General features: G+C 46.6%; 1 protein-coding gene across 7 annotated transcripts in view; it reads right to left on the bottom strand.

Annotated features, from left to right (window-relative positions):
- Positions 1 to 475: 475 nt before the first annotated feature.
- CAMKMT (calmodulin-lysine N-methyltransferase) overlaps positions 476 to 17,817 on the bottom strand; it is a 404,255-nt gene continuing 386,913 nt past the window's right edge. For 6 of the 7 annotated variants that reach the window (XR_013389434.1, XM_077915258.1, XM_077915264.1 and 3 more), the window contains one exon: positions 15,721 to 16,287. Coding sequence is in view for 6 of the 7 variants with exons in the window: in XM_077915258.1 (XP_077771384.1) it covers positions 16,210 to 16,287 (78 nt within the window). In the remaining variant the exon portion in view is untranslated. Of the gene's footprint in view, positions 506 to 15,720; positions 16,288 to 17,817 lie in introns of those variants that run through there. The other variant, XM_077915259.1, reaches the window with a different exon arrangement.

The raw sequence follows: 17,817 nt of genomic DNA, 5'->3' as shown, positions 1-17,817 counted from the left end.
ATTTGGATAGGGCATTAAGAAAGAAAAGGCTAATCAAGGAGATGGTACAGTGCCAAATTTCAGGCAAGCTGAAATGGAGCATCCATGTTTTTCTTGGAGTCCTGCATTTGTATAGATTTCCACATTCCCCAAAATGTCCCACTCTAATAGAAAGACACTCTCCCACGCACTTCAATTTAATTTTTATTGTACTTGTGTTTTCAAGCCCCTTCTTGGTCAATTCATCATGTTTCCTGAGCATATGACCAAGCATTGGTGTAGACCACCATAGCAAATAGCTCACTGAAAGACTCTAAGATTTCTGCTAGCCTTTGACCAAACACCAGTGGGATAGGTACTACTTAGGGAATTCCGTTTTAAAAAAACTTACAGTAGCCTTTGTTTGGTCCCCAAGAGATGACAATGAAGATAGTCCTCTGGCCTTTGATAAATGAACCAAATGAATTTATTGGCATTACATGACGTATCTTTTTCTCTTCCTTCATAGAACTTAAGAGGCATTCCTCTAGAAAGAAAAAAAAATATATAGTCTGGCCTCATGGAACAAGTTTTCTCTCTTTTATAGTACTTACCTTTGCTTGTATTGTTTGTGGAGTGAGACCATGTCTGTTTTCTCTTCACTTTGATGTCAGAGGCACTTGAGCAGAGACCTGGCACATAGCACGTGCTCCGTAAATAGCTCTCGAGGGAACAAATGATCATGAAGGTGGCCACAAAAGAGACCGTTCTTGAGCTAACCATAGTTTGAGAAATAACTCACGTGTGCCCCAAGTAAATCCCACATACACTCCATCTTAAACATCTGATAACTGACTAGGTGTAGACACAGGCCTTCATTAGCGCCGTGCAAAGCCTGAGTTACGGGCTTCCCATGGCCTCTTTTCTGCAGCCTCAGCTCTGCCCACGGTGGGCCCTGTGGTCAAATAGGTGAATTCCAGTGCAGCCTGCAGGCTCGAGGCTTAGATGGACCTTTCTGACCACCCAAGCATTCTGTAGGGACTTTGTTCAGGACACAGAATTGTGACTCATCTCTGGACAAGGCCCTTGAAGCCTGGAAGGAGGAAAAATAGCCAACTCATCCAAGAGACCAGAAGGAACTTTTTAGCTGAGGCCACAAAACCCCCAGGGGGTGGTCCAGCGGCTGCCCAGCACCAATGGCCATACTCCTTGCTGGGAACAATATAGCCCCACACCTCCGCTACCTTTTTGGCTTTGGCTTCCCAGTGGTGAGGCTCTTATTAAATTTGGGATTACCATGTGTAAAGCACAGTCTGAATTTTGTTTGCTCTGCCATGTAACTTGCCTTTCCAAACACTCAGTCAGGGCTGCAGTTAATCTACTGAGCGCAGGCTTACTCGGCAGGTGGCCGGGAGGCCCCACCAAATTCCTCCTGACCCTTTGTTACCTGGCCTGGAAGGGAGAGACCCCTTGTTTGGGAAGTGTTTCTCCTCCCCCCGAACATTTTCAGTATTAAGAGTCTTTTGTCACCATAAATCTGAAGCAGGGGATTATGACGGGTAGGCTGTCACCCAGATTGTTTCTTGCAGGGGATAATGGGAAAAGTTTGCGGGCTGGCCTAATGAAACCTTTATTCGGGGGACAATACCATTTCCATTAAGCTAAAGCTCAAGCCTTAACAATGCTTCAGAACAAACCCAATTTGAATATTTAATTTGGGATGGAAGGGCCTGAGTAAACACCTCTCTCCCCTCAGCCCCTTTCTGGAGACCCCTTGCAGCAAATCTGAGGAAGATTCCAGAGTCGTTCGTGTCAGGTTAGCAGCTGTTGCTGCCAACATCAAAGGTGGAAGGATCTAAATCTTTAATATTCCATTGACATCAAAGAATGTTGTTTAGTCCTAGCCACCCCCCTCCCAAAGACTGAGAAAGGGAATGCTAATTATATAAGCGACCAACTAGAATATGTCTGTTCTGAGCCTTGCTGGCAAAAATAGACCTTTCGGAGGAGAGCCCACCCCACGTGCCCGCAATCCCGACCAAGCCCCAAGACAAAGAAGCACCTAAATATGCTTGATCATTTTTTAAAATGGCTGTAGTGACGTCACCTGCATGTAAGGGAATGGAATTTTCGGTGTCTTCCTCTACTTGGCAACCAGGCAGCGAGGTGACAGGCACTTGAGAGATGGGGTTGTGTGTGGGCTTCTCTGCGCTGAGAGTGGAATCACCCTAGAATAATCCCTCTGTGGCTTGTCCCTACCCAGGGCATGTCCCTGGATTCTTGGTCTTTTCTTTTCTTTTTTTTTTTTTTTTGCCTCTTGCTTCCTGGGGAGGCGCGTCTTTTGTCCTGCCCTCCCAGCGATGGCAATCCGTCCTAAGGGCTGTGGGGCTGGCTCTGTTTCCTCGTCTCTCCTCGTCTTTCCTTCATTCTCATAGTCTCTACCCAGAGTTCAGATGACGAGGCGCCACTTAATCACCCTGTGCGGGGGTGAATCATCGCGCTGGCACACTCCATTTCTCTGTCGAAAACTTGGCTTCTGCCTTGCTTTGCCGGCGAAGGCCAGGGAACACCGACAAGCAAGGTCCCCGGCATGGCTGGCTGGGTGGCCCGTGAGCCTAACCTCAGCCCAGGTGAGCAGGCCACAAGTGACCTCACCTGGGAGCAGCTGCTGCGGCCACAGGGCTGGACACCATCTGAGAAATTCTGAGTTCCCTACATCCATTCCAGGGGGTAGCAATCAAGGCCCAAGACAAAGGCAGCGTTTCAGGTGATTTTGGAGACTGGCCACCGGGACCACCTAGCCACTGGCTACCACTTGGAGTCCTGGGAGGCCAGAGTCCAAGGGAAGCACCTTTGCAGGCAGGTTGTGTTTGTGAGTGTGCGTGTGTGGTGGGAAAGGAAGGTTTGGCACATGACTTTTGAGGGGTGGCTGACCTCTCATCTGTCTGTAGGTTTTTTTTTTAAAGATTTTATTTATTCATGAAAGACACAGAGAGAGAGGCAGAGACACACAGGCAGAGGGAGAAGCAAGCTCCACGCAGGGAGCCTGCCATGGGACTCAATCTGGGGACTCAAGGATCATGCCCTGGGCTGAAGGCAGACACCCAACTGCTGAGCCACCCAGGTGTCCCATCTATCTGCAGTTTGGGCCCCAATCTGGCCAAGTCACATACCTCCCAGCCACAACATGACCCCCCTCACTCAGACATGGCTCTCCACTGTTGATCTGCTTCCAAGACTCTACAGTCCAACAGCAGAGCACTGGTGCTGCCGCCCTTCTTTTCCACTGCATTTAAATTAACTGCTAAGTGGGGCACCTCGGTGGCTCAGTCGGTTGCGTCTGCCCTCGGCTCAGGTCACAGGGTCCTGGGATTGAGCTCCCTGCTCAGCAGAGAGTCTGCTTCTGCCTCTCCCTCTGCCCCTCCCCACCCTCATGCACTCTCACACGTGTTCTCTCTCTCTCTCTCATAAATAAATAAAATCTTAAAAAAAAAAAAAAAACACCCAAATTAACCGATAAGACTTCTTTCCAGGTGGTCCTATCCCCTGGGCAAGGGTCTCACAGGCAGAAGGGCCAGCGTTCATCTGGGCACAGCAGAGCCTCAGCAGGAACGGTGCCAGGCCAGAGATGGTTGGGCAGGGTCATTCCACCTCCCTGAGCCTCAGTCTCCCCATCTGTCACAAAGCAGATAATAGCAACAACAAGGTCAGAGGGCTGATGTGAGGGTCAGGTGTGGGAGCAAGGTGCTCAGCACGATGCCCCGCACACAGTAAGTGCTCAATGAGCGTGAGCTGCTGCTACGGTCTCTCGCGGGTTTTTCCAGTCCTCGGTTGAGGTTTTCTTTCCTTGAAATACTCCATGGTTGTATGACATGTGATTGCCGAAGACAACTTTTAGAGGTGTTTGTTGGGAGGCGTGTGACATTTCTGCCAATTCCTGAACGCAGCCTCGAGGGTGGGGATGGGGCCAGAGATGGCCCGGCTGGCTCTGGCGCAGCCGTCCGTCAACCACTACGTGCCACGTGCTGGTGCGGCTCCATGAACCAGGCGCTGCTCCCTGCTGGCGGGGGCAGCGCACAGGCCCTGGGCCTCTCAGGGCCCCGGGTAAGGTCCTGCATTCGTCACACACCCCATCAGACCTGGGATTCCGCTCCCGTGTCCGCATCCAGCAGCGCAGGAACGTTTCCACGCCACATCCTTGGAAGAGTCAAACCAGTCATACCAGGACCAGCCTTGCTGGTCTGCCACTGCTCCGGGCGGGAGGCCAGCCCTCCTGGCCAGATGGATGCTCTCTCCTGACTCTCCAGGCCTCGGCTGGCTCGCTGTTTCCTCCCCTCATCTGTCTCCTTCTGCCTGAACCACTGTAACACCCTTATGTTACCTTCTACTTCCTCCTTTACACTTACTTCCCGCGCTGCTCATAGCAGCAACTGAGAAATCAAGATCACGTCACTCCTCTTCTTAAGATTCACCAGTAGCTTCCTACTGAAATAAAATCCAGCTTCACCTCCATGGCCTACAAGATCCTATACACTCTTTGCCTCACACCACGCACTTCATATATTCCATGCTCCACCCACTCTGGCTCTGCAGATTTGCTTCTGCCTCAGGGCCTTTGCACTTGCTGTTGCCTCTGCCCAGAATTCTCTTCCTTTCAATCTCCAAAGCTTTGGTCTTTCTTGTCATGTAGGTTTCAGCTAAAATGATGCCTTCTTCAAGAGAGCTTCCTTGACCTTGTATCTAATGGAGGCCCAGTCACTTTCTAAAATAGCAACTCATTTTCTTGTCCTCACCAGATCTATCCTGATTTGAACCGGGCTTATTTGTGTCCACGTGGGTTGCCTTTCTCCCCCATACTAGAATGCTGCTGCATGAGATCAGGGAATTTGTCTGTCTGGTTTACAACGCTCCCTTGAGTGCCTGGCACCCGTTAGGCTTCGATGAACCTCTATGGGATGAGTGGATCCTTACCTCATTTAACCCCATGTTCCTGCCAAGTCAAACGTCTTCTGATGTCTCCCTCTGGGCCTTAGCTCAGGAGCTGCCTACCCTGGTCGGGCCTTCCCTCCCACTGCCACCACTTCCAGGCCCCCTGCCCATCTGGCCTTCTCTTCCAAAGTGCACTTGCTCTTCCTTTATCTCTAGCAACCCTTGTGCCAGTCCTTCCCTATGGATCTGCATTACCCGAGGATGCGCTCCATTTCCCTAGGAGTTTATAAGTGCCGCGTGGGCCTCGTTCTCTTATCCCTGTGCACAGGGAGGACACGCAGGCAGGCGCATGCACTGTCCGGTCAGGAGAGCCCTTCTGGCCCCAGGTAACATTGTGAAGCTGATGAGTGGCTTTCGACACCGGAGTTCTCCCATTTCTATTCCCTCCCCAGGATTTGGAGCCCATTTACTTGCCCTAGGTTCCCAGTGTCCTCTCCTCACCCCTCCCCCTCCCATCACACTTCTCTACCCCCACTAAGACCTGTTCTCAGGTCATTCACACCAAGGAGCATGAGAGTGTCACCTCAGCTAAGAGGAGCCTCATTTTAATAATACCCCCTGCCTTGAGCTAAGGGGAAGAAGTTCTGTTGGTGGGTTTCAGTATTAATGATGCATTTTGTTCCTATCCAAGAACTTTCCTGTGCTCTTTAAATCTTGCCACATAAGGAATGACTTGCTCTACATTTGTTGAGCTCAGTGGGGCCTTAGGAACAGGACAGAAACCAGTCTCCGACCCCCTTGGGTTTTTCCCCTTAGTCCCCCAGAGTGCTGGATGCCTAGAAAAAACAGTTTGAATGAACTGTTATATCCTGGTGGTTATATCCACAGAAATAGTAGAAATGAGCTTCTGGTTCTCCAGCCTCATCCCATCTGGTCACTGCCACCCCTCTCTCTGAGCATGTAAGAGGAGGTTAGGCCAGGCCCATCTCGGGGGCCAAGGAGACAAGAGGACATGAAGATCTCTGTTCCCAAGTGCCCGTGAACTTGCAGATCATGAAGCTGGGAGTGGTGCATGTGGAGGTCCCATCCTGTCCATGGTTTGTCCTCCCACACCACCACATATCCGTCAAGTAGAGCAAAGGGGCGTGCTTTCCTCATGCGGTGGGTTCAGACCTTTAGGCTGACCACATCTTCACCTGAAAGCCTGTTAGTTGTAGGTCAGGCACAGACTCTGAGTCTTCCTCATTGTCACCTGTGTCCCCAGCCCACACTGCTGTTTCTTCCACCAGGACCACCATGTTATAGGAGACTCCCAATTGGAATCTCCACTTCCTCTAAACTATCCTCCATCCAGCATTCAGCATTCAGAGCTTTAAAAAGATCCACATCTGTTTATGTCATTCCCACTACGCCAAACCTTTCAATGGCTGCTCATTAGACTCCAGATAAAATCCGAACTCATTCAGTCCTGCAAGAGTCTGGCCCTCACGCATCCCACATCCCTCCTCCCAAGGGCCCAGCCACACTGGCCTTCTTTTTGCTCCTGAGAGGTAACAGCTCCGGCCTACCTTGGGGCCTGCCTTCCACATTCCTCCCTCTGAGCTCCTCAGCTCCACCATCCCTGCTTTGCAGGACTGCTCCTTCTCAGAACTGAGACCCTCAGAGAGGCTTTCTGCATCCATCCTGTCTGAAGTAAGGCCCCTCTATGATTCTCCACCAATAGGACCCTATCTGTTTTTCATAGAATTTATAATTATCCCACAAATGCACTGGCACATCTATTGTTTAGAATGCAAGCTACATGTGAAGAGCAAATTCTTTCTCACTAGGCCCCAGCATGTAATGGGGTTTTTCACTATTAGATCCCCAGCACCTAACAGGGTGACCAGCACCCAATAAACATTTGTTAGATAAGTGGGTAAAAATGAAGGCTTGAGGGCCCCCACTGTTTCTGAACCCCCCAGATTCAGCCTGCAACAGAGCAAGGCAGGATATTGGGGCCATTCTAGACCCTCCAAAATCTACTTAGAAGTACGCAGTATCCTCTGGGACCAAGCTAAGGTAGGACAACTTTTTCTTAGCAGCATCAGAAAATGCTAATTCCCCGAGGTGATGAAAATCTCTGGCCCTGATTGATGATGGAATGTTTTTATCTTGAATACTTCAGAATTTAGTATGAAATGGAAAATTAAGTTATCTAGTTCAGAGAGAAGGAAAGTGATGCCCAGAGAGTAAGTAACTTGCCTGAAATCACCAGGGCCTGGGCTGGAATCTAACTTATTCTGATTCGGACTCCATTGCTTTCTCCTGTAGCTTATTTTCTCTTGTATCTCCTCCTAGGAGCCAGAGGGGGTTTGTCTGTGACATTGGCTAGTTTTCTGATGGGTCAGTGAGACCTGTACCCTCTTTTTGTATTTTCAAAATGTTAGTCGCTATGTAACTCAAGACATTTTAGGCCAAACATTATCTCGAGTTTTGGCACCTCAAGGTACACTTAAGGAAAATACTTCAGGGAGGAGGGATGTTATCTATTGCTGTGTAACAAGCTGCCTCAAACCGTGGTTGCTTAAAACCACCACTTATTTGCTCTTGATTCTGTGAGTAGGGACTCTGGGCTGGTCTCAGCTGGGCAGTCTTTCTGCTGCCTTACCTGGCGCACTCAATGCAGTTGCAGTCAGCAGCCAGTCCGGGCGGGCGGTGGGGAGGGCTGTCAGGTTCTAGATGCCTTCACACACACGGCTGGAACAATGGGAGATGAACGGGCCCCATGTGTCCAGTGTCTGGCAGGGTAGCCCCACTTTTTCACTTGGTAGCTGGGTTCCAAAAGTATCAAGAGAGCAAACTCCACTGTGCAAGATATTTTTTAAGATTTTATTTATCCACTGTGCAAGATATTTTAAGATTTTATTTATTAATTTATGAGACACGCACAGAGAGAGAGGCAGAGACACAGACAGAGGGAGAAGCAGGCTCCATGCAGAGCCCGATGTGGGACTCCATCCCAGGACTCTGGGATCACGCCCTGAGCCAAAGACAGACGCCCAACCACTGAGCCACGCAGGCGTCCCTGTGCAAGAGATTTTCAAGCCTCTGTTTATAACTCACGGTTACTAATGTCTCACTGGTCAAAGTGAGCAAAATGAAGATGAGAATCAAGGCTGGAGAAACAGATTTCATTTCCTGATGAGCAGAGCTGCACTATAGTGTGCTTCACCTCCGCCCCCCCCAGTCTACCCTAAGGGCAGGGCCGCAGGAACCTGTTCAGTATCACATTCATATGGAGAATATTGTAACCCTCCTGTGGTTTCCCCCTAGTCTGTTGGAGGAGTGGGGGCAGAAAAGGAGGTTGAGGCGGAGAGAAAGAGCTCTTGGTGGTGAGGTCAGGGAAAAAACAGAGCCTCCGCCCCCCAGCCCAGATGGTCCTACTGAGGTGGGCTGACCCCAATACCTAGGAAGAGAGGGAAACACCCCAGACTTGGGAGCTGTCTCATTCTTGTTGGCTCTTGGCATCATGAGATGCCACTTATATAAGTGGTTTGGCCAAGAGAAAAAGAGAGAGGAGAGTGCATTCCACTCAGAACATAGGCTGCTCGGGGCTGTGCCCTCTGCTCCTAAAAATAAAGGCTATAAAGGAAAATGAAGGCTAATGCACCTGGAGGTGAAACCACAGGTCAGGTGGGCAAAGCTTTTAAATGTAGTGTCTTCTGCGCTGGGAACAGCATGGTGACATTCCCAGAGGCTCAAGGAGAGCTCGGGAGGCAGATTTCCCATCAAGACAGGGGTGGGCTGAGCTCACTTTCTGATCCTGTCTGCCAGAAACCTGCTAAACTTCCAAATACTTCACGTTGGTGGGCAGCAAACCAGCAGTAGCAAGAATTTCATTTAAAAGCGGTGACCTTCGCAAGACAAACCTGCGTTTTCAGAGCCCTCCGCCAAAGCTCGCCCGTGGCCCTGGCCTGGGACGGTCAGGTGACAGCGCCCACCCGGGAGGCGGAGGGGCTTCCAAACGTGGTGAGGGAGGGGGACGCTGCTCTGAGCACTTTTTCTTGTATTTCCAGACAAATTAAAAACCTCCTTACCGGCCATTCATTCGGAGGAGGCCTCTTCCTTCCTCCACAGGGGGGCTGCAGTGTTGGAAGGAGATCGGATTCTGGGAGGCTGGGCCTCCCGGGGCTCTCAAGGAGGGAGAGCCTGCAAGAATGGGAAGAGAGAGGCCCTAACCCCGAGGAGATTGGCAGGCAGGGAGTGGGGGCAAAGTGCAGCCCAGGTCACTGGGAAAGAAAGAAATCTCAAAGTAAGGGAGTGGGGGAAAAGTTCCACTTCCAGCCTGATGCTGCAAAGGAGCCCGGGGGTGGGGGTGGGGGGAGAGGGGCGGGAGAGCCCCAAGGAGCGAGCGCCGAGAGGGATCGTCGGGGGGCAGGGGCTCCGGAGGGAGCGGAGGCAGGGGAGGGTGGCGCCGCCTCGAGCCGGTCCCGCTGAAACAACCGAATTGGAGGGGCCTGCGAGCGCGCGGGCCTGGGGCTCCCCGAGCGGGAGGGCGCTGTGCCCGAGGAGGGTGGGACGAGTGGATTTCCCGAAGGGCCGCACCGTTTCCTCCGAACGCCCTCGGCACAGGCTCCAGGAGGCGCCTTTGTTCCGGGGCCTCCCGCCGCGCCTCCGCCCCCGCCCCCGCCCCCGCACCTGGGCAGCGGCCGCCCCTCGCTCCTGTGCTCCTGTGCCCCGCGGCCGCGCTCGCGGCGAGGGATGCGCGGACGCCTTTGTGCGCGGGGCGCCGCGAGCCCTCCAGCCTGGGTTTCTCTCGGGCTCACTCGTTCGCTGACGGCTTCCTGTTCCCTCGGACGGCCACGGAAACCTGCCCCCCCCCGCCCCCGGGAAAGGGAGTTCAGCCTGCAATACTTTTATCTGGGGACACCCCTCGCGACTCAGGGCCGCGGAGCGGAGTCCTGCCATCGCAAGCTCGGGCTCTGCCCTAGGGTCCCAGGTGCTCCCGGCCGAGTCCTAATCCAATCCCTCCGAGGGCTGCTAATTTAATTGTGTGATGGTCCACACCTGAGACATGCCCTTCACTATCTTTAGGACGTTACTTAGCTCGACAGAAAGCCTCCTAAGACTATTAAGAGAGGGACTTAGACGGTGGAAGCTTTTGTCATCCCTAAAACATCTGAGTCAAGCAGAAGAAATCTGGGGGTGGGGGGGATGGGGAGGGAGGAGGCACCCTCCAAGTTGGAAGAAGCGACTAGAAGTAAGTAAAGTCCTTGCTAAGTGAGTCTGAAATAGGTATGCAGCCCCTTGTCAATTAAATACCCTGGATTTTTAAAGAGCGAGTTCCCCAAACATCTATTATGCACATCAGTGGGGCAGACGGTAAACCCCTGTAAGATTTATAGAAACTAAAAGACTTCCTATGCTAAAGGTTAATGAAAGTGTAATTTGAATCATGAAATCTTTATGTGTCGGCTCGGTTTACACCGAGGGCTTATTAAGGATGCGTTCGGGGTGGGGGGGGCGGGTGACGTCACGGCGGGTATTTAAGTGGGCGGGGCCAGGCTGCGCGGCGTGTAATTCTTTAAAAATATAAAAGCCTCCCTCTTTTCCTTCTGTCTCTCCAGCTGTAACAACTTCACTTGACTGTCTCGGTTCCACCCCGAGGATTTCACTGAGAGAACACGTTAGAGGGAATCAGGAAGCAGAGAAAAGGTCACAAATAAGCACCTCGGCAACAATGAAAGCTTTTCTCTATGCAGCAGTGGGAGAGTTGCTAGAAAAACTGGAAAGGTATTAATCAGAAGTGGCTATAAATCCTCTGGAGTTTTGCTCTTATAAAACTCCTCAGAGAAAGTCTTGAAGGAAATGCAGGTCAAAGCCCAAAAAAGCTCTTGATCAGAGATTGCTGGAGGAAAATCTTCCCAGACGCCTTTAATAGGCAGCAATCACCCCAGGAGTGGGGAAGCCAAGTACGCTTGAAACATGGTTGCAATTCCTAATAGGTCTTGTCACACTTAAGGCACTGCAAGCTCCATCCAACGAACAGCTGAAGCTAGCTGGCGATTCATAAAGCCAACAGTTTAAAGTTTATTATGATGAAAGCACTTAATGACAGCCATCGCTAGGGGCCCATCATTTATAAAGCTGTGCTGAGTATTAGACATGTAGCATGACCACCAATTTTATGTCACAATTGCTACCATAAAATGACCTTTGGTGATTTTTGCTGCATGTGGTGGACAGCTCTTCCTTCACATTAGTGCTCTGTGGCTTTCTTTGCAGACTATTATGCTGTCTAAAGCTTATTTGGCACTGTCGTGAGCCTCAACCCTTGTGATTACCCCGAAGGCCTGTCTAAAAAAAACAAAAAAAAAAAACAAAAAAAATCTCTCATGCTCTATTACGCCACTCCAATAATTTACAGTTCTTACCAGCCTTGGTTAGTGTAATATTTTAATGCAAATATGCTATACCATTGCAATTTATTAAAAAAAAGAGTTCCCATGCTTGTGGCTAAGGCAATATCCATATGATGGGAATTCACTGAAATCAGCCTCTGATTCCCTGGTCAAGTCTCATTGAATGGGCACTCTTTTCCCTGGTGGGTTAGAACACCTCCAAAGGGGGGGTGGGGGGAAGGTTAATTAAACTTCCCTTGAGAAAGAGATTTAAAAAAAAAAAAAAAGATCCCATGTGTGATAAACCCACCTAAGGCAGAAACACCAATTCTTATTTCCTTACATCCCGTCCCAATGCAAATTTCCATCTGAGTAACATTATTTAATTAGGATTCCATTTTCTAACCTGCTTTGTGTAGTTAAAGTGTTTGAATACACGGCCACTTTACTGCTCTGATGTAAAACCGCTGCTGAAAAAGTGGTCTGTCCATGCTACACCACCTTTAAATTGTGTATATAATTTTATAAATGTTATAAAATCTGCTTCTAGTCCCTGAAAACACACACACACACACACACACACACACACACACAAGCATGGCACACTGCAATTTTGGAAAGATTTAAAATATGTGATTTCTGCTGGTACCTACTGTATTGGGTTTTATATAAAGCTTTTTTCAATAAGGTAAATTGTTACATGACAAACTCATCTTCCACCATTATCATCTGCTGTTTGTGTTTAACAACAGGAGTGCCGCTCTAACAAAACTGTTGTAATGGCTGTACAAATTACTCAGCTGAAAGCTTTTCACCAAACAAAACAGTATTAATCAGCAGTTCTTATGAAGGTGCTAATTAAAAACAATTTTCTTCCTCAGTTTGCAATACTAAAGCCATCTTCACTTGCACATTTTCCAATATACAGCTACTGTATTTGCTCACACTTCAGGCCCTCTATTAACTATTGAATCTCCTATTAGCCATTTTATTACATTTCTGTTTACAAGCTTGTTGACATTTTAAAAGTCACAGTATGATCTGTTTTATCTATTTAAAAAATGTATTAATTGAAAAGTCAGGACGGACAAAAAAGGCAAAATATAGACTCCAAATGCAGACTTCCAGGGCAGAGAGAGCACAGTGAGCTTTTAGCTACAGCCTAGGCAGTAAGCTTCCAGGGTAAAACAAAGTCATAGAATGAGAAGTGGCATTTCAGGCTTAATGGTTTGTCAAACACCAACAAGCTCCTTCCTAATTTGGAAATAGTCCACTCAGGAAAACATATTTGCCCTGTCTAAATTCAGTTTCTAAGGAGACCCTGACTTCCAAATCAATCTTTCTAATCTATGACATACACTCTGCATAATTATGACATTTCATACAGCTTGAACTCAGGAGATTTTGATCTGGTGTGAGGAGTATACCTGGAATCTGGGAACTGGAGCCCCGACCTCGGGTCTAAACAGCCTCATCTCTTCCTTCTGAGTGTGTGTATGTGTGTGTGTGTCCTTACACTTTGATTCCCTCCCCTTTGCGGGTGTCCCACCCCCTCCCCTACCAGGGTCCAGTGAAAGGTTCCTGCTGGACAATGCCACCCAATTGTTTGGCATAGATAGGAAATAAGTTGAATGCTGACTCAGCACAAAGACTCCATGGAAGCTGGGTTGAGGGAAGGGGACGGTCCATTCCTATTAAATACACAAACAAACAAATAAAAGCCTAATCCTAAGGAGAAGGTATGCTCCATTTTGGTAGAGGGAAGAAGGGGGGGAAAAAAAAAAAACAACAGCACAGTAACAACAAACCCACCACCACAACCACCTCCTGCCTATGGTATTAAAACCAGCTTCTTCAACTGTCAAAAGCAGTTAACTAGTTCAGGACAGACACCTGGCTGTTGAAATAGGGCTCCAGAGGGCCACTAATCCTTCCATTCACTCAGTTAACTGCTGGATCCCCCAAATTGATTCAACAGGTATGCCGTGGTAAATTCAGCCCATACTGAAGCCAAAGGGAAAATCAGCAAGGGGTGGGCAGCTCTTCTCTGAAAACACCCGAGGAACCAGCCAGAAAAGCTTTTATGGCCCGACAAGTTTTCTGCTGAATACTGAGCACCTAAATTACCCTTCCCTAATGGAAGTTACATTTTCATGCTCAGTCAAAAAGCCAACAAAATACACAATTTATACAAAATAGCATCAACCTCTTAGGTAGTCTTTCTAGCACTTTTATCCCAATTCATGGCATATGTCTGCTATAAAATAAAATAAATTTCTTATAACCAAGTTGTATGTAGCTGTTCATATCACCGCATTAGAAAGGAGCATGGATGATATGGGAAACATTCTTACATCCAACCCAATCTACTTAGTGGGATAACGGAAAATCATGAGTTTTATCAGGGGATACAGGTGCATGGAGAAGAGGAATATCACAATAATTCTAATGATTTCCTAAGCGGACAGGCTTCCTTTTGAAACAAACACATGCATAATTACCTAGCAGGTAATTATGGAAGGGGGTATTTCAGTTGCAATTATATAATCCAACAGTGACACATAGAAACAATTCTTAATCATAAAGTTCAAAGGAAATGAAGATGGTAACTTTTCTTAAGCAGCTATATATTTTTTTTCCTTCTCAATATTGGCATTTCATTAAAATTTGAGAAAATAGCAACACTTTTAAATGATTTAATAATAGTGTGAGTTTCTCATAAACTTCCAAACAGCCTGGACAAGAGATCTTTCCAGGTGAGGATCCCATTAAGAGCAGATCTACAAAACCTTTAACATTTTACAGGAGACTCTCTGGGTTTGTCACACAATAAGTGTATTTCTTTACTGGGTATCTCTTGGTAAGAACAGCTCAATTCTTACACCCTGACTCAAGCTTAAGAAATTATACATATCATTCTCAGCTTTTTTTTTTTTTTAAATAATACATTACTACTAGCTCACTTTTTAAAAATAAAATTTATCCCAAAGAAATAAACACTGGATTTCTACACCCATGGCACATACAAGCGCAAATTAAATTCTTGCAAATTCATGTATTTTCGTGAGAAAAAAACCTGAAAATATTCTCTGCATTTTAAAAGAAAAAGAACAGACCATCCTAGGTGCTACTAGAGGGATGGGTTTTCTTTGTCTGGCAGATTTAGTTGCAGGTTTTACAGAAGAAATAATTTCTGCTGTCTTTTCACCGGTATAAATGGAACTACCTGTGCTGCCTTTTAAAACATTCCAAATTCTAATTTTTAAACAAGAAAATATGAAGCCAGTGTGCAACCTATACAGTCGCCAAAGGAGAGCTGCCACTAGCTGAACTACTCAGCTAAATGGCTGGTTTGCATTGCCCTGGTCTTTATCTAGCACTGAGAATAGACTGCTGTTTTATCCAAAGAGGAATAAATTGCTGTTATTGTGATGTTAGCCCATCACTTGGCATTGCAATTCAAGTTTTTGTGAGAAAGAAATGTATGATCTAACTGCGACTTGACCTATGCCTTCCGAGATCCATCTAGGTGCTCTAATGGAGCAGAAAAAGTGGTGAATACAAGGACATGCAAACTGATGGTGAAAAATTTGTTTGATGATAGAAGTGAGCAGAGAAGACATTTGAGAGTAGCTGTTTCTATGACCGTTAAGTTTGTTTAACATGCAAAAGGATTTGCTCCCTCGTCTCCCAACCTATCACTTTAATTGTAGCCCACTAAATACACGCTCTGCCTCGACTAAAGATAGGAGAATATAGAGCTAACATACTAATGACATTACTGCTAAAGTGGGCACAGATGATTCCTTACAGATAAACATCTGAATTTCCACAAAAGGCATTAGAGCACCTCGTGGATGATGCACCAGGCAAGGATATGCTTGGGTTCCCTGCAGAAAAGTCATTCTGTCTTAATCCTAGGTAGCACCTATTAAATGTTTACTACACACTTGAATCACAGCACACAACAAAATGTACTTCCTTTAAATCAGATCATTGTGTGATTGAGTTTTTAAAAACTTCACCCCTCCCACCCTGGTTGCAATCTAGTTTAGCAGCCATTTATTCAAAATTTCTCTGGCAAGGACCTATTTTGAAAGAGGTCTGGAGAACAGCAGCAGTTAGATGTGAGCCTCGATAAAGGCTCACTTTTCATTCATAGTCAGAGCCTAAATGTGCTCTTCTTGTACCTAAACAGATAATAAGCACTCAGTACACTCCTCCTCCTTGACACAACACATTGAGACTAATCACACATAATTGGAGAGGAGGAGCAGAGGGCTGGCCACGCTATTGTGTCCAGAGGACAAACGGTCAGTTTATGAGGCTTTGGGCTGATGTAGTCATTTCTTATACATCCATAGGGAAAAAAACATCCTGTTTAAAAGGAAAAAAGAGAATCAGTGAGAGAGACAGAAAAAAAACAAGATGGCAGATTTAATACAATTAATTTGAGGGAGATGAGAATGATATGCTTTAATTTTTTTTTTTAACCAGGAAAGAATCAGGATGTTTGCTTTTGTTTACAGATTTAAAAGTGCCACCACCAGAACAGAACAAAGACCAAGATAGTTTTTTTTTAAAAGGGCGGTGGGAATCACCAAAAGAAATTCTGTCACAATTAGGAGGAAAAAAATTAGGTTTCTTGTAAGTCCAATTCAAATCCCAGGTTGTTTGTAGATATTTAAAAACAAACAAAGGTTTGGTACAAGACGAGCAGATGAAAAAAGAGGAGTCCAGGAGGGCTGGGGAATGATGTGAGTGAGGACAGGTGGACCCTATAGCCCACATGTGGGATGTGGCGAATGTTGTGGGGGGGCTCACAGATCTCGGGGAGCCAAAAGCTCGCTGCACATCATACCCATCACAGATTTCTGTTTTGGGGAAAATATTCCCTGTGAACTTGGTGTTTTCTTCATCTTTTGAGCAGCTGAATCTTCTATCCATTTTTGGTTAAAATAAGCAGAAGTGGGTAATGAAGGTTTTCTTCATAGACGCCCTGGTTTTCCTTTTTCAACTGGAAACAATAATAGAACAAAAAAGGTAAGGAGATTCAGATTAGGATTTTTTTTTTTTTTTACCAGTAGCTTCTAGTATTGAGTATAGTGAAGACTTCTTATTTGAATATATTGTCCCGGTAAATAAACACACACAAAAAAGCAACTCAAAGTAGTTCTCAGTGGTGTTGGCATGATAGTACTATGCATCCATCAAGCTGGAATCTTTCCTTGGGTGGGGGTAAGGAGGAGGGCAGGGGGCTTTTTCATAAATAGCCAGACTGCATTTGTGACCTCTGTGAACTGTGAGGCACTTCAGTGAAGGGAGAGCTGGAGGCTCGTTCAGCTGCACCAGACCAGCCATTTGGCATAGAAGTTTCTGTTCTTGGTCTATGCTGTCCCTGGGCCCCTGGAGCAAGGCAGGCAGGCATTTCAGATCATTTGGAGACTGGCAGCGTCTGGGCACAAGGGATGGACTTCCCGCTGCCTCTTAGGGGTTTTAATATTAATGGTAATTTTAAAATTCTTTTCTCTGAGGAGGAAAACATAGTCCAACAATTAGAGCTTCCACACCATTCAAGTGAAGTTCTGAGGGCCTTTCCAGGGTAGATTTTAAAATCCAGTCAGAGTTCTCAAATCTAGAGTACTCTTTTCCTTATTTGGCTAGAAGAATTTTGATGGTCATGTTTGTATTTATTTATCTTAGCAAATAATAATATGCTATTTATAAAGACAAAATTAATGTTTTTGAAGTCGGTACTTTTGAGCCAATTGCTAATTCATTTTTAAACTGGTAAGGATCAGAAAACAAATATTCCTTTAAGTATGCATGGAACCAATTCTTTTATTGTTTTGAATCAGATTACTTCCCCTCCCCCTCAAACGAAATGAATGGTTCCAATGTGACATTTTCCTGGATTAGTATAGGTCTAGGGCATAATAACTTGAATTTTTTTGTGTTTCTTCTAAATCGTATTCCCAAACTGTGACATATCCTCACTGTTAAGGACAAGGAGCAAGGAGCCTGCTTTTCCTTTCTCCCTGGGGAACAGAAAGCCAACTCCATCTTTACTTTCTAATCCATGTTCATAAGAAATGATAGTGGTACAATCACTGCAGTAACTGCATTCTGTTTCCTTTGATGGAGTGTGCTTTGTTTATAGTTGATTAGTTTGTCCACCTTAGAGAGGTCCTCTGGATTTCTTTTACCACCAAAGTCGTGACAGTGTTAATCCTAAACACACGGTCCCTTAACATCACTCTTAAAAAAAAAAAAAAAAAAAAGCCAAGAAGATGGCTTCACAAACTTCCCAATCCAAACCCACTAACCAGGACCTACCAACTGTAAATACCTTTGTTGCCAGTTGCCCTAGTGATAGAAGGAGCTCACTGAAATATTTTACAGAGGGAAGAGGGGGCCAAGCTAGCTCAATTCTTCCTCAGGGATTGGGGATCAGGGAAAGTTGATTACTCAGCGTGAGTCAGCTGACCTACTCACTCACAATGCACTAATATACAGAGACTCAAATGAGCTCTTTATAAAGTCCCTG

The sequence above is a fragment of the Canis aureus genome, chromosome 11 (assembly GCF_053574225.1).
Source record: "Canis aureus isolate CA01 chromosome 11, VMU_Caureus_v.1.0, whole genome shotgun sequence".
In the NCBI taxonomy this organism is placed as follows: Eukaryota; Metazoa; Chordata; class Mammalia; order Carnivora; family Canidae; genus Canis; species Canis aureus.
This window is presented reverse-complemented; position numbering and strand designations above follow the sequence as displayed.